Here is a 16,591-nt window from a genome sequence, read left to right as displayed (position 1 = left end):
GAGGGCTGCTAGGGGCTGAGGGACGGCAAAAAACTGTTTTTGCAAAAAAGGGGCCATTTCGGGAAGCTAAAAATGGCTGTATTCGGTGTATAAGATGCACCAACATTTCTATGCTCATTTGGGGGGGGGGGAAGGTGCGTCTTATACTCTGAAAAATATGGTATATACATTTAAAAATGCAAAGCACAATTGTTATCTTCAGGCTGAAAGGAAAGTTGTGTAAAATCGTACAACAAAAAAAGGGAAATCAAATAGGCTTATTTTTTTAATCTTTAAGCTGAGTGACTAAGATGCTTAAGGCCGTGTGGGCTCCATTCGTGACACAGCCCTATCGCGATAAGAGAAAACGACCGTGGCGCCAATAAATAATAAGAGACACATTTCCTTTTTTTATTTTTTGTTCGTTTATTACAAATACCTAGCAAACCAGTCACAGGGGTGGGTGGGGAAAAAAACCCCAAACCAACTAGGCCTTAATACAACTTTATGAAAAAAAAAAATTCAAAACCTCGGTCACTGTCGGTGGGGGGAAAAACAGCATTTGAGCCAAATTCACATCCAACGTGATGGATTTAATCCACGGGCTTTCAAAACAGAACCACCAGCCCAAACTTTTGATTAAAGGGGAAACGAGAGGTGATTCTTTCTTTCTTTTTTTAAAAAAAAGGAAATTCAGTTTTCTCAGCGAAGCACGTCTTTCCGGTCGCTGTTCTTTCTGCTGGTGTCTATGTGTGTGTGTTTTTCCTTCACCCTCTCTCGCTCTCTCTCCATTTTATGACTGTAACTCTGCCAGGCTGTAGCAAATTGAAGACCAAAAGGGAGAAAATTGCAATGATTCATCCCAATTTTCCTCCCGTTTATTTTGCAAAGGAACACGTGTTGGAGGGCAGGCGGGGAAATGTTCCAGAGACATCCTAATCTTTGCCATCAGGGTGCTGGTGAATTGCAGAGCACAGAATAGGTGGAAGGGATACTGCTTTTCCACTCTTCTTTGTCTTCTGTTTTTTACAGCTGTACTTTCCTTATGTTTTCAACTGAACTGTGGTTAATTTCATCAATAGAATGAAAGATGGCTTCGAACAGCCAGAAAACACCAAAACGTCACTTGAGCTTGCGATGGCTACAGAAAAGCTGCCCAATTTTGGCAATGTTAAGACCTGTGGACTTCAACTCCCAGAATTCCCCAGCCAGCCAGCATGGCTGGCTGGGGAATTCTGGGAGTTGAAGTCCAAGAGTCTTGAAGTTGCCAAGGTTGGGCACTCCTGTCTCCAATCCCTTAAAGGGGAAGGCCAGGATGACAGCTCAACAGCCTCGCGACAATCAACCTGAACAATTGCGGGAAAACCAAGCGCCAAATTTATTTGGGGATGTGGTTGCGTGTTTGGATGGGGTTGCCTGCAACACACAATGGCAGGTGTGCCCACGGTTATTACAACACTTGGCTCCAACGGGGAAACTGAGGTCTCGGTTAAATGACGGAAGGAGGGAGAGACAGCAGGATATACAGATCGGACGTTTATGGCTTAAAGTGGCTTTTTTCCAACCAGTTTAGGGATACAAGACCCATCATGCACTGGCCTCCTGGGGCCATAGGTTGTGCCTCAAAGCACAGGAGGGAGTCATACTGGGGGAATATAGCCATGTTGCCTTGTCTCTTTAAAAAAAAAAAAAGCACGAAAAAGATCATTTTTTCAAAAACAGACCCTCTTTTGACTAATTATTCAGAAATGCCCTCAAAGCATCCGTCCAGGCTGAATCTCCAATCCTTCAGACCCTACCTCGGAGGCAGGAGACGAGGTCGAGTCTCGACGCAAGCCGTCATAATAATCCGAGGGTTATCTCCGAAAGCGGAGCTGTCTTCAGGATTGGGACTTCGGATGCCCCTTTAGGAGATCCAGTCCGGAAAGCTAAAACGGCTGCGGATAGATCGAGAGTTGCCAAGTCCCATTTGGCTAAGGGAGGGGCGCCTGTGGCGAACAACGGCCGAAGCCCGCTGCACAAAATCGCAACTGTCGGGGGGGGGGGGGGGGATGTTGTGTGATCTTTTGCCGGGCGTCTCTATTTTCTGAAACAGCACCGTTTTCGGTTGGAGGAGGAGGGTGGGAGAGTCTCTCTACACTCAGGTTGGAGCTTCCTCCTGGCTGAAGGGGGCGCTCTGAGAGTTTAGCAGCAGGTGAGTATGTGTGAAGTCTTGGTGCAAAGGTACATCCCGATGCCACCCACCCACCCTTTACGATTGGTGATCTCTGTGGTCCAGCTGGGAAGAGTTGCGAGAGGCGCATGGCAAGGGGCTTGAGATGTTACAGGCGCTCTGTGTAGCTTGGACAAAGCCCAATTCCCGCCCAACCACCCCCAAAATCCATTAACACGTCACCGAAATGCAATTCCCGCTGTCTTTGCATGGAAGTCCCCATCGACGGCTGGCATTTTATACGCTTGAAACGCAGCGTTGCTTCCTCTAAGATCTGGGTGGGAACGAACGAACGAACAAATGCAAAGCTGTTTAAACCATAACATTCCTTCACAGCCTGCCTAAAGGACCAACTCGGGTGGCTGAGACTGGAAGCTTTGAGGGACTGTGGAAAAATGTTCCTTTTCCAGCCCCAACCTAAAGGCCGATGGAAGTCCAACCGCTGCCGATCGGCTGTTTCAATTCATTGGATCTTGAACATCGGTTCCTTTTTGACAGGTCCTTAGCGTCTAGTGTTACAGGTCATGAGAACTTGTAGTAAAGTTTGTGTTTCCTTTTTTTTTAGGAGAACGTTCCTAACTATCTGGGCATCTTTTCTTTCTTCAAGTAGTCTTAGTAAACCTCCTCACCGGGCGGGCCTTCCTCGGCCAAACTTCACCCATAACTAGAAAATATAAGGATACGGGGCACGGTTTTCACAACGGGAGGGAGGAAGGTCTGCAGTCAGACTCTCTTACCTCCCACTGTCAGTTAAGAACCTTAACCAGGACTACCAGTAGAGGGTGGGGCAATCGGGAAGAGGCTCAGGTCACGTACTGAACCCTCCCCAAGAATGCCAGATCCGTGGAATGGATGATGCGGCCCCCAAGACGCTCCTCAAATATAACGATCTGGAGAAGGAACAAGAAGAGAAGGGACAGCCCAGTTCAGACAAAAAAGAGTGATTCTCTTTCGGATAATTCTGCCCATATTCCTTCTTCCCATTTTCCCCATGACAATCAACCCTGTGAGGTGAGTTGGGCTGAAAGAGAGGGACTGGCACAAAGTCACCCAGATGGCTTTCATATCTAAGGAGGGACTAGAACTCCCAGTCTCCTGGTGATTGGCTCAAAGTCACCCAGACGGCTTTCATGCCTAAGGCGGGACTAGAACTCCCAGTCTCCTGGTGATTGGCTCAAAGTCACCCAGACGGCTTTCATGCCTAAGGCGGGACTAGAACTCCCAGTCTCCTGGTGATTGGCTCAAAGTCACCCAGATGGCTTTCATATCTAAGGAGGGACTAGAACTCCCAGTCTCCTGGTGATTGGCTCAAAGTCACCCAGACAGCTTTCATGCCTAAGGCGGGACTAGAACTCCCAGTCTCCTGGTGATTGGCTCAAAGTCACCCAGATGGCTTTCATATCTAAGGAGGGACTAGAACTCCCAGTCTCCTGGTGATTGGCTCAAAGTCACCCAGACGGCTTTCATGCCTAAGGCGGGACTAGAACTCCCAGTCTCCTGGTGATTGGCTCAAAGTCACCCAGACGGCTTTCATGCTTAAAGTGGGACTAGAACTCCCAGTCTCCTGGATTATAACCTGGTACCTTTATCACTAGATCAATCTGGTCCTGAGTCTATAGACAGAGATGAAAAGAAAGAGAACAAGATTCAAATCAAGCAACTCACTTCGTTGTACCCTTGTTGGAGCCAGGTTCCCGGGAGGTAGAGTGTTTCCTGAGGACCGATTTTCCAGTAGCGACCGAGGTTTTGCCCATTGACAAAAACGACTCCCTTTTCCCAGCCCTGGAAACACAAAAACACTATAGGTCAGGGGTGTCCAAACTTGGGAACTTTAAGACTTGTGGACTTCAACTCCCATGGCTGGCTGGGGAATTCTGGGAGTTGAAGTCCACAAGTCTTAAAGTTCCCAAGTTTGGACACCCCTGCTATAGGTGAATCGAGATATCAGTATTCTCTGATGGACCTGGTGCCCTTACAAGTGACAAGGGTCAGCTCAATAAGGAAATGCTCTGAGAATCACACCCAATAGGTCAGGGGTCACCAACCTTTCGTACCTCAGGGACCACTAAATTCATAATTTTAAATCCCGCGGACCACTAATACGATCTGCCTAATGATCCGCTGGGTGGGCGTGAGTGGCTAGGTGGTCATGTGAATGGGTGGGCGTGGCCAACTCTGTGTCACTCATGTCGAGGGGCGCCTCACCGGCCTTGACTTGCCCCTCCCCTCCCAGCCACTCCTCGCCTGACCGTCCGAGCTACTTAGGGCCCCAACAGGAAGCAGTTGCTGGAGCTAAGCAGCCCCCAGGAGAAAGAGTTGGCAAAACAGCTCAGTTCAAATTGGATCTGACCGAGAAGGAAGCTCAGCAGAAGCTCCTCACTGAGGACTACGAGCATAGGCTTTCCAAGCAGAGGGAAGACCTGTGGGAGTGCAAGGCCAGGTACCGGCGCCTGGAGGCTTAGTGGGCTGAGATGGTCAGCCAGTTCCAGGCCATGACGCAGTCCTACTGGAACAAGGCCCCCCGGCTCTTCACCACCAGCAGCGCTTCCCTCCAGCCTTCACCCAAAGCCCCCCACCAGGAGGCTGACGCAGACCCCATGTCAGAATTTCTCCCCCCCCTCTGCCCCCCACAAAAAGACCCCGAAGGGGGAGACTCTCTGCAGCAACACAAGCCTTCATTGCACGTATCCTTCCCAGGGGCCGTAGTTTGAGGACCCCTGATTGAGTGCAATATAAAAAATGCAAATAATTTTTCTGCGGACCATCAAAATTTTTCTTACAGACCCCCAACGGGTGACCGCTGCAAAAAGCCACGTTTAAGAAACTACTGCAGTGGTGGTAGAAGCGCTACACGTATGTTTTAGTTCCTGCTGCAAAAACTAAGAATAATTAAAAAAAGAAGACAAATGCATATTCATCATTACAAATTAAGTATTCTGAGCAAAAGCTCACCTTTTTTAGACCATCGTTAACACATTGTGTTTAACAAAACAGCAGGTCAATCCCAACTGCGTGGAAAGAATACGAACTGAAAATATACAATTGGCCGTCCAATTGTTTCCTTTCCCTTCCAGTGCCTTAGCACCACAAGATGCCCCGGGGCCACCACGCACTGAGGCACAATGAAGGCCATTCCATCTCGGAGGCAGGCCCAGGGAAATCCAAACCGAATCGATCTACATTTATCACACACCTGCACATCTCTTCTTACGGCTCTGGTAAACCCGTCAACAACTTACCTCGAGCTTCAGGAAGGTATCCTGGGGCACAAACTGTACTTGGAGCGTCCCTCGGAAGAAGGCGGGGCCCACCGCGCTGTCAGGGATGGCACTCCAAGGAGACGTCCCACGCAGACTAGGGGAGAAAGAAAGGGCTGTTCCTTCAAAGGGATCAGCATGAGGAGGAGGAGGAGGAGGAGGACTGTGGGGTCCTTAGTGGTCTCTGATCTTGGTTGTTTTTCTTGCAGTGTTTCATTACCCACACTAGGTAACATCATCAGTGCTAGAAGGGTGTCAGGTTTGCAGAAAAGGGAAAAGAGGAGATGGTGGTGGTGGGAGTAGTAGAGAAGGAGGAGGAGAAGGACAATGGCTGTGAGGTCTTTGGTGCTCTCTGATCTTGGCTAGCAGATGTTTCATCACCCAACTAGATAACATCATCAGTCCTATAAGAAAGTAGGGTAGAAAGAAAGGAAGGAAGGAAGGAAGGAAGAGAAAGGAAGGAAGGAAGGAAAGAAGGAAGGAAGGAAGGAAGAGAAAGGAAGGAAGGAAGGAAGGAAAGAAGGAAGGAAGGAAGGAAGAGAAAGGAAGGAAAGAAGGAAGGAAGAGAAAGAAAGGAAGGAAGGAAGGAAGGAAGGAAGGAAGGAAGGAAGAAAGAAAGAAAGAGGAATGAAGGAAAGATGGATGGATGGAAGGAAGGAAGGAAGGAGGGAGGAAGACTGTGGGGCCCTTCGTGCTCTCTGAGCTTGGTGGTTTTCTTGCAGATATTTCATTACCCAAAGTAGGTAACATCAGTCCTAGTGTTCGGGTTTGCAGAAAAGAGGAGGTGGTGGTGGTGGTAGTAGAGAAGGAGGAGGGGAAGGAAGAAGAGGAGGATAATGGCTGTGAGGTCTTTGGTGCTCTCTGATCTTAGCTAGCAGATGTTTCATCACCCAACTAGATAATATCATCAGTCCTATAAGGAAGTAGGGTAGGAAGGAAGGAAGGAAGGAAGGAAGGAAGGAAGGAAGGAAGGAAGGAAGGAAGGAAGGAAGACTGAGGAGTCCTTGGTGCTCTCTGAACGTGGTTGTTTTCTTGCAGACGTTTCATTACCCAACTAGGTAACATCATCAGTGCTAGTCCAAGGACCAAGGGCCCCTCATTCCAACCCTGAGCTACAAATATTCTCCTTTATAAGTCTTGCTTATTGGGCAACACATGCACTTTCCCCACCTTTTAGCAACTTTTTCTTGAGGAGACTTTCATAGACATCCTGAACATAGTTCATCCTCCCTCCGGTCAAACTCTCCTTCAAAAATTGGGATTCTTTCAGCTGGGCATTTGAAAACCTGGCTAGATAGACTAAAGGACCCACTGAAAATCCAATTAGCCCAGGCCAGGAAAACTTCTAAGATGGATAGCAAAGAATATTTGTAGCCGGGGGTTGAGCTGTGAGGTCCTTGGTGTTCTCTGGGCGTGGCTGTTTTCTTGCAGACGTTTCATGACCCAACTAGGTAATGTCATCAGTGCTCTAGAGAGCAAACCCACTCCCTTCCAACACAGATAACGTTACCTACTTGGGTCAAGAAATGTCTGTAACTACAGGTGAAACTCGAAAAATTAGAGTATCGTGCAAAAGTTCATTTATTTCAGTAATGCAACTTAAAAGGTGAAACTAATATATGAGATAAGACTCCTTACATGCAAAGCAAGATAGTTCAAGCCGTGATTTGTCATAATTGGGATGATTATGGCTTACAGCTCATGAAAACCCCAAATCCACCATCTCAGAAAATTAGAATATTACATGCAATCAACAAAACAAGGATTGTACATAGAACTTTTGCCAAAAGCACCAAAAACGAAGGAAGCATGAAGTGCTCCAAAATCTCCTGGTAGACGGCTGCGTTGAGCCTGGTCTTAATGAAGCACAGTGGTCCAAAGTCCTCTTTTCTGATGAGAGCAACTTTTGCATCTCATTTGGAAACCAAGGACCCAGAGGACGGAGGAAGAATGGAGAGGCCAATCAAGCACAGTAATCTCATGGTCATTGAACCAGTTTTTGGTGCTTTTGGTGCTTAATATTCTAATTTTTCGAGTTTCACCTGTAAACCAAGCTCAAAGAGCAACAAAGACCCCCCCCCCCCCCGAACGTCTAAGAAACGTCCACCCATGTAGCCAGTGACCCATAGAGATGACAAGCTCCTCTTGAGAGGCACTTTTAAGGTGAGTTGAGGCAGCCATCTGGCAGGTGCAGTTTGGGTGCCTGCGCTAAGCAGGCAGCTGGATTTAATTGCCGCACAACGGCTCCTTCTCACTATTGCCGTGGAGGTGTTTTGTGATTCTGGGAACTTCGCTTGCATCTGTTCCGATCTGTGAATTGGATGTTCAAAGCATCATCCCCGCCGACAAATTTCAACTGTTTTGAAAACAGAAGGGGGGGGGGGAGGGACCGACAACAAAGCCTGCCAATTTGGTCTGTAACCTTCCTGAGGATTGTAACGCGATTAAAACAACGCGCCCCCCCCTCCGAACTGCAGGGGGGAGATTTTGAAAGGAAGGGGTGCAAACAAAAGAGCTGTTTGTCAAAAGCTGGCATTTATTGGGATTTCTGCCGATGGCGGGAGTTGGAACTGATGGCCTCAAGGGTGCCCCCCGGCTATTACCACTTTGAAGTGCTGTTGAAGTGGCTGTTCTCCAGCCAGAGGGCTCTGAGACTACTGGGACTCTAGGACTGGGGTTTTCCCTTCTCTCTTCCACCAGCCTCCCTCCCTCGAAGTGCGCCCTGCCCTCTTTTAGAAGAGTCAGAATCCAGAACAGGAAGAATCAAAATTATTCCAGCTTGTACTGGAACCAGCAAACAATAATGACCAATGAAGGAGATTTGCAGCTCTGGGATGAAATGAAGGGTCCTTGGTGCTCTCTGAGCTTGGTGGTTTTCTTGCAAGGATCTCATTACCCAACTAGGTAATTTCGTCAGTGCTAAAATGAAGGAGGAGGAGGAGGAGGAGGAGGAGGAGGAGGAGGAGGAGGAGGAGGAGGAGGAGGAGGAGGAGGAGGAGGAGGAGGAGGAGGAGGAGGAGGAGGGCTGTGCTGTCCTTAGTGCAGCTTGGTGGTTTTCTTGCAGATGTTTCATGGCCCAACTAGGGAACATTATCAGTTGTGGAAGGGAGCTGGGTTTGTAGAGAGGAGGAGGAGGCAGAGAAGGAGGTGCTCTCTGAGCTTGGTGGGGTTTTTTGTGGACGTTTCATCATCCAAACTAGGTAACATCATCAGTGTTCATCTAGCACTGTAATAAGTAATAAGACAATATTGCTAAGTGGTTCTCCAGCTAAGTTTCAAAACACAACAATGCATAAGCACAGTTGGCTTGTTTTTGGTCAGTTACAAGAGTGCTGATGTTTATCTCCAAAGCTTGAGTAATTGTGGAACTTTCCTTCCTCCCTCCCTCTTGTTTCCTTCCTTCCTTCCTCCCCCTCCCTCCCCCCTCTTCCTTCCTCTCATTTTCACTTCTTTCCTGCCTCTCATTCTTCTTCCCTCCCTGCCTTCCTTTCCTTCCTTCCTCCATCCACCCATCCATATCCCACTTTTATTATTATCTTTTATAATTAACTCAAAGTGGGAAACTTCTCCTGGTGATTGACCCAAAGTCACCCACCCTAAGGAAGAACTAGAACTCACCATCTCCTGGTGACCGAGTCATCCAGATGGTTTTAATGCCTAGGCTGGGACTGGAACTCACCGTCGCCTGTTTCCTAGCCTGAGGATTCTAGTTTTATCTATCAAACCATTATCAGTCCTGGCGGTGCCAGTTGGCATGGAAGCAAGAAAATTGTATTGAAAAACGGGCATGGCTAAGAAAGAAGGCCGCTGCACGGCTCTGCGGGTTTGAGAGCGACCGGCCGGCCCAATTCTTTGCCAGATGCCAGATTGCTGGCAGGTGGAGCTGCTAACTAGGATTTGGACCGGGGCCAAGCACAATTCCAGTAAACAAAGGGAAATCACCAGAACAGAACAGAAAAGGAGGAGGGGGCGGGGGGAATAGTGGCGGGAGGGGCTGCTGTTGCCAAGATTCAACTAAGCGAACCTTTCCATGAAGCTGGGTTTCATTTCAAGGCTGTAAATCTTGAAGTTTCTCAAGGAGGTTTTGTTGAAAACAATGTCGCCAATTAAGCCTGCAAGAGACGGAGAGCAAAACGCTGAGCGGGAGCAGAGAGAGAGAGGCTGATGACTCACCTTTCCGAGGGGAGGCCTGGCCGGCTGCCAGGAGAGGCAGCCGCTGTCGCCGCCTTCCGTATTTGGCACGGGGCCCCCTCCGCACAATTCTGAATCGGAGCAGAGCTCCAAGGGGCCTTGGAGGTCTTCTAGTCCAACCCTCTGCAGGACCCCCCTACGCCAGTGACGGCGAACCTTTTTCGCCTCGGGTGCCAAAAGCATGCGCGGGCCCTATTGCACGCCTGTGGGTGCCCACCCCCATAATTTAATGTCCCCCCCCGCGCCGTGTCCCCTGCGCATGTGTGCACGACTTTCTTGGAGCCTGGGGAGGGCGGAAACCGGCCCAACACGCAAAACGGAAGTTCGGGAATAGACTTCCGGGTTGCCTGTTGCGCCATTTTTCTCCCTCCCCTGAAGCCTCCAGAGGGTGAAAAATGGCCGGAAATGAAGGACAGAAATCAGTTGGCCAGAGCGTGCATGCGCCATGGAGCTGACAGGGCAACGCCTCGCGTGCCCCTCAGAAATGGCCCCACGTGCTACCTTTGGCATGCGTGCCATAGGTTCGGCATCAGAGCCCTGTATCGTTTCAGATAGGTGGCTACCCATTCTCTTCTTAGAAAACCTCTAAGCAGCCCCAATGTCTGGTGGCGAGCTGTTCCACTGGTTAATTGTCCTCACTGTTAGGACGTTTCTCCTTAATTCCAGGTTGCTTCTCTCCTTGGTTGGTTTCCATCTGTTGTTTCTTGTCCTGCCTTCGGGGGCTTTGGAAAATAAGTTGGCCCCCTCCACTTTGTGGCAGCCCCTCAATTAGCAATAGCACTGAGACTTATATACCACTTCAGTGCTTTTACAGCCCTCTCTAGGCTTTTACAAGAGGCAACTTTCCGGTTTTTCTTTGAAGACGTTTCACTTCTCATCCAAGAAGCTTTTTCAGCTCTGGCAGGATGGTGGGGAATGGAAGGATTTAGACTCCTTGCAGTCAGCTGGTCATTTGCATCCTTTTAGAGAGTTGTTGAGGCCACCTGGAGGTTTATCAAAGAGGCCATCTATGACAAAATTGAACAGCCCTCTTTCAAGAGAGGGGGAGGGATGCAACATCATCTATCTCCAGCCTACAACACAGTCCTTTCAACGGTTCCACACCCATTTGCACCACTCAGGTGACCCTGAGGACACAGACAAACCTCCAGGTGGCCTCAACGACTCCCTAAAAAGGATGCAAAGGACCAGCTGTCTGCAAGGAGTCTAAATCCTTCCATTCCCCACCATCCAGTCAGAGTTGAAGAAGCTTCTTGGATGAGAAGCGAAACATCTTCAAAGAAAAACCAGTTGCCTCTTGAAAAGCACCTTTTGGGACATCTTTCTGGGTACAGAACTTAAATGTTGTTGCTTTAAAGCAGGGAGCATACAATCCAGGCAAAACTTTCTTTTAATTACAATTAAAGTCACGAGAACAGAAAACAGCTTGACTTACCTTTCCGCTGGTTGTTCAGATTAAGTCCATAATTGACTCTCCCGGAGTTCTCGACTAAGATCTGCAGCTGCCTATATCCCTGCAAGGAATAAAAAAAGGGAAAAAACCCCAGATAGTCCTTGATTTATGACCACAGTGGAGCCCAAAATTTATGTTGCTAAGTGAGAAATCTTGCTAAGTGAGCCTTGCCCCATTTTACGACTTTTCTTGCCACCTTTGTTAAGCGAATCCCTGCGTTTGTTAAATCAGTGAGACCGTTGTTAATTGAACCTGGCTTCCCTGTGGATTTGTGCTTGTCAGAAGGTCGCAGAAAGCGAGCGCGGGACTCGGGCACATTGCAACCGTCATAAATGTGAATCAGCTGTCAAGCATTCTAAATATCAATCACATGTAAATAATCATGCTGCATCCGTGTGAAAAACGGTCGTAAGTCACTCTTTTCAGTGCCGTTGTAACTTTGAATGGTCACTAAGCGATGTCAACTCCTAAAGTGGCCATAATGAGAGAAGGGGTGTGTGTGCATTCCACGCATACTTTCGGCTAAAGTCGGATCTCAGATTACTGCGGCAGGCTTGGGAGGGGTGCAACTCATTGGGGAATGTGATTTATGACACAGACTGAGGGTAGGGAAGGAACAGGGGTAAAGTTCAGCTATAATTCAAACGAGGCTCAGCTCTGACTGCAAAAAGGCCTTGCCAAAAATAAATGCTCCTAACAAATGACTGGTTTTGTATTGAAACTTGGCTCAATACTCAGGAATCAATTAGGGCATTTTTAGGAAACCTGTCCAGGGAACTGTTGTAAGTCGAGGACTACCTGCACCTGAATCTTTGAAAGAAAAGGAAGCAGGGATGCAAGGCAGAAATCTGGGTATGTCAGGAAGATCTGGGATTCCAGCTGCTTTTTCTCACTGCTCACCTGTAGGTTAGGAATGGACAGTTCCTGCACATTGTAATCGAGCTGACCGATGTATCGAGTATTAATAAACACCTGCAGGAAAAGGAAAAAAAAACAACCCAAGCTGTTTCCATTTTCTTTTAATTTTCACAAAAGTCAGGAGATGAGAGGAAGAGTTATAGACCTTAACACCAGGAGACTGGGAGCCCTTGGTGAGAATTCCAGCTGTGGGAATCTGATCCAAGCACCCAATATAGCCGTGTTATAATGGGAATCATTTAAACAGATTCTAGAAACGAGCGGAATGAGGGGAAATTAATTAAATAAACCTACATTATTCAGCTTCAGTAAATTGCAATTAGCAGGTTAGGGCCATCCAGTTGCTCCACGAAAATGAAAAAAGATATTTTCTGCTTTTAATGGTGTTCTGTAAATTGGGCCAAAGGTGGCTCAGGGGCTAAGACGCTGAGCTTGTCAATTTAAAAGGTCGGCAGTTTGGGGGTTCGAATCCCTAGTGTCGCATAACGGAGTGACGTACCTTTTTCCCCTCAAAAAAAGAGGCTGAAAATCTGGTGTAATCTTAATACACTGAATACAGCATTTTTGGGCCACTGAAACCCCACTCCCTTTGCAAAAAATGGCCGTGCATAGCCTTTAGGGGGCTTCCAGAGTGCTCCTGGGGGCTGGGGAGGGCAAGAAATGAGTGAAAAAAGTAATCTCGCACATCCATCCTCACCTGTGCTCGGTCCCGGACGTAATCCCGTGAATTCAGGGTCCCTCCACCAAGGATGACCGTCTCGTAGAGGGTGTAGCCAAACGCCTGCCCGTTGCCATTATTTATTGGCAGGTTCTCCATGTTGATGGGGTATTCTGACTTCACAATCTGCGGGAAAGAAAGCAGAACAGGAGGATAGCAGCACCTGCTAAGAAATAATTTTTTCTTTTCCCCTTTTCCCTCAACGGCATCATGAAACAGACGTGGCTCCGTAATAAGCTAACGCCTTGGTGATAATAAGGAGAGAGGAAAAATAGGTGTAGAGTTTGCTTTGAGGGTCCTTGCGTTGGTTTTTTTTTTTACCTTAGTTGTTTTCTGTTAGACGTTTCATTACCCAAGCTTGGTAACGTCATCAGTGCTAGAAGGGAGTGGAATTTGCTCTCTGTTTCCATACGAGTCCCTTCTAGCACTGATGAAGTTACCTAGGTTGGGTAATGAAAGGTGTCCAAGGAAATGGTTATGGAGAATCTCCTTCATCCAGGTCATGGTGGTCCCAAAGGGGATTTTTTTCCCAAGAGGCAACTGGACTTCCCGGTTTTTCTTTTGAAGACACGTTTGTGGCACGTTGAATGTTGCAGAATTTAGGCAACCAGGCTAAGTTACACACACACACACACACACACACACACACACACACACACACACACACACCAAATGCCACACAAAACCGTCTCTCAGAGATGCAGAATTGCTCTTCCGGTTGTTCCAAGGAGAGAGATGAAATAACAGAGCTGAATGAGAGGATTGGGGACTCATTCAGACATGCATCTTTCCCCTTGCAAAAGACTCTTCAAGCAACTTAAGATCCAAGGGGGCCGCTCGTTCTGTTTGCATATCAATACAACAATTCCATTTTAAGTGTGCACCTTATCCATCCATCTCGCACGAGCGATATCCAAACACTTGAGGTTTGTTCTGAGTTCTTTAATGGGTGGTTTTGTTTCCATTCCCATCACCAGGCCAATCTGAACACATTCCTCCCTGGAGGATGGCTTACCTCCATTCCCGGCAAGAGTTCCCACAGTGAGATGTACTGCTGCATCAGGATGGCCCCGTAGGATGCTTTATGCGAAATTATCGGAGGCGGAGGGAGAGGAGTCTCTTTGGAGGAGGAAGAGAAAGAACCTGGTTGAATTCAAGCATTGGATTGGTGGGATAAATGACTTAATTTCCCAATTTTTTTTGGCTTGAGAAGAGCTTAGTTAGTCCTTGACTTACGAACACAACTGAGCCCAAAATCTAACTTGCTAAGACCGATGTCAGAGCTCCCACCAATGCCCTAATTAAATCATGAGCCTCGAGCCAAGCTTCAAAAAAAATCCAGTTATTTATTAGCAGCTTCATGTTGGAGGCATTCCAAGTGAAGCCAGCTCAGACCCCACTTAATTTACATCCTGGCTCTGACCCTGTTTCCCTCCTCCCCCCAAGGTGTGTCATCAGTCACATTCTCCAACGAAGCAATTTATCGTGTTGTACAGATCACTCTCCTCCAGCCACTATGGGTAACTCTGGAGACGGCCTTGACAGAGATACGGCTGGAATGTGCTTCTGTTTTGACTGACTGCGCTGCCTGGCTGCGGCTGCAAAGTTCATTTTCCTATCCCCTCTGCCTCTGGTACCAGGGATGCTTTGCCAGTTGATGCAATGCAGTTGTTAGGGTGAATTTGGGATGATGGAGGAAGGGAGGGAGGATCATTCTTTGCGTTGAATGAGGTGTAGGACCTAGCTGATCTACAAAAACTAAGCATGGCGAGACCTGGTTAACCCTAAACGGAGAAAATATCAGGGTTCTTGGCTAACCTGGTAAATGAAAAAGAAAACAAAAACTTACACCCTGGAGGAAGGCTATGGTAAAACACTGCGCTACTGTACTATGGAGAAAATTCGGGAATTTATTCATGTCATCCAGAATGGAGCCCGACTCAAAAGGAGACAGCACTGAAAAAGCCTCTTTCTATGGTCGAAGAAAATGCTTCCAGACAAAGTGAGACTGGGGAGGAGGTATTTACTGCCCAGGGAAGAGTTCTGGAAATACAAGACTGAGGGAGGGATGGGGGAAGGAAAAAGGGAAGATATATAGAAGTTTCTCTCCTTCCCTGCCTGCCTCCCCCTTTCCACTCCCACCCCCCTTCCCTCTCTCCCTATTCCTCCCTTCCTTCCTATTCCTTCCTATTTTTTCCTTCCTCCCGATTCCTTCCTTTTTCCTTCCTCCCTTCCTCCATATTCCTCCCTCCCTCCCTATTCCTTCCTTCCTTTCCTCCTTCTCTATTCCTTCCTTCCTATTCCTTCCTTCCTCCCTCCTTATTCCTTCCTCCCTATTCTTTCCTTCCTCCCACCCTCCCTCCTCTTCTCCCTCTGTCCTCACCCCTCTCCTCTTTCCAATCAACATGTGCTTTAAGTCCACCCATGTTGTTATACAAAGACTCAACACTTCCTTACAGCCTTGGAAGTCACTTTCCAAGAGGAAGGTGACTCAGAACAAACCTCCCCTCTCCCCCTTCCCCCCTCTCCAGAAAGCAGCCCCTGGCTGATCAATGGGATGAAGCTACACCGGAAGCAGCTGAGGGTCCCACATGCCCACGGGGTGGGGCCAGTTTTCAAGCTGGGCTCCTCTCGCCCACACTGGCTTCCAGAGAAGACAGAGATGGTGCTCCTTTATTCATGCAATTACCTATCATGCTGGAAAAAAGCTTGCGAAGTTTGAAGTACTTGGCGGTATAATCCCCAGCCTCCGTCAGCACAGCGTCATAATCTGAAAAAAAGAAAAAAAAAGTAGAGCAAATGGGGGGGAGGGGGGGACCTAGTTTACCTTACTTATAGGTGCAAATCATGGAAATCACAAATGTAACACAAACACACACACTTACACGTACACTGGATTCACACAACACTCTTAAGTCAGATTGGGAACAATTCCAGTGTTTACTTTCTCACAATAGACTTAAGTTTGGATAGCACTGCTTACTAGCACTGATGATGTTATCTAGTTTGGTAATGACATTTCCCCCCTATAAATAAATACCCAGACAACGCCGGGTTATCAGCACTAGTTATACATAAGATGTCTATAAAAATAAAACAAAGACACACATCCTTCACATTCTATGCCATTGAATTGAAAAACCGTTATTGCATTAATATTGCACTATAGAGTAGAATTCAATATAGTTGGGAACTAACTGGCTGCTTCTGCCTTCACCTCCCGGGCATTCTTTGCGAGCCGGGCCTGATGGGCCAAGGGAAGCTTACCGTAGCTGGTGATGGTGGCCTTGTAGTCGTTAAAATGCAGAGCGCCGTTCATGAATCCAAAATTGGTCCCTCCGTGGAACATGTACAGATTGATGGAGGCTCCTTGCTGGAGGACATACTCAACCCTTATCAGCATCTCTGCAGAGATAAAGAAAACTTCTCGTGCAACACAGCACTAGTGCGTACTCAGAATGGGCACTAAATGAATGGTTATAAGTCGAGGACTGTTTGTATAAGCCAAGGTGACCTTTGGTAACATAAAGCCATGCCAGGAGACCACATCTGGAGGCCCACATCTGCCTCTGCTATTGTTTGGAGCAATAATTAGAAGAGAGGAGGAGGGCAGAGGGTTGGGGACGCCGGCGGAGAAGGAACTGTGCCAGCAAACAACTTACCGTCTGCGTCAAAGACGTTGTGAGTTCCTCCCCAGCTATCAAACCAACCAGTCCAGTACTCCATGACCATCGTTGGCTTGTCATGCTGAAAAAGGGCAAACACACCAGGCGAATGCATGGCCTCGTTTGAAGTCTTCACTCGGCAATCATTTAACTCTGAACGCAGAAATGTTTGAGACTAGAACTCACCGTCTCCTGGTG

At 47.8% G+C, this 16,591-nt stretch overlaps 1 protein-coding gene across 1 annotated transcript in view; it reads right to left on the bottom strand.

Moving 5' to 3' along the window:
- Window positions 1-76: 76 nt before the first annotated feature.
- The window catches only part of GLB1L2 (galactosidase beta 1 like 2), a 40,633-nt gene continuing 24,118 nt past the window's right edge, over window positions 77-16,591 (bottom strand). The window contains exons 9-19 of the mRNA XM_081960585.1: window positions 16,391-16,475; window positions 15,996-16,133; window positions 15,418-15,498; window positions 13,744-13,847; window positions 12,708-12,854; window positions 11,993-12,064; window positions 11,075-11,153; window positions 9,473-9,560; window positions 5,431-5,545; window positions 3,857-3,973; window positions 77-3,081 (exon numbers count right to left, since the gene is read on the bottom strand). Coding sequence (XP_081816711.1) covers window positions 2,995-3,081; window positions 3,857-3,973; window positions 5,431-5,545; window positions 9,473-9,560; window positions 11,075-11,153; window positions 11,993-12,064; window positions 12,708-12,854; window positions 13,744-13,847; window positions 15,418-15,498; window positions 15,996-16,133; window positions 16,391-16,475 — 1,113 coding nt within the window. The 3' untranslated portion in view covers window positions 77-2,994. The remainder of the gene's footprint in view (window positions 3,082-3,856; window positions 3,974-5,430; window positions 5,546-9,472; window positions 9,561-11,074; window positions 11,154-11,992; window positions 12,065-12,707; window positions 12,855-13,743; window positions 13,848-15,417; window positions 15,499-15,995; window positions 16,134-16,390; window positions 16,476-16,591) is intronic.

The sequence above is a fragment of the Natrix helvetica genome (assembly GCF_964273705.1).
Source record: "Natrix helvetica genome assembly, chromosome: 8".
Taxonomy (NCBI): domain Eukaryota; kingdom Metazoa; phylum Chordata; class Lepidosauria; order Squamata; family Natricidae; genus Natrix; species Natrix helvetica.
Note: the sequence above shows the minus strand (reverse complement) of the source record. Positions and strands in the feature narration are given on the sequence as shown.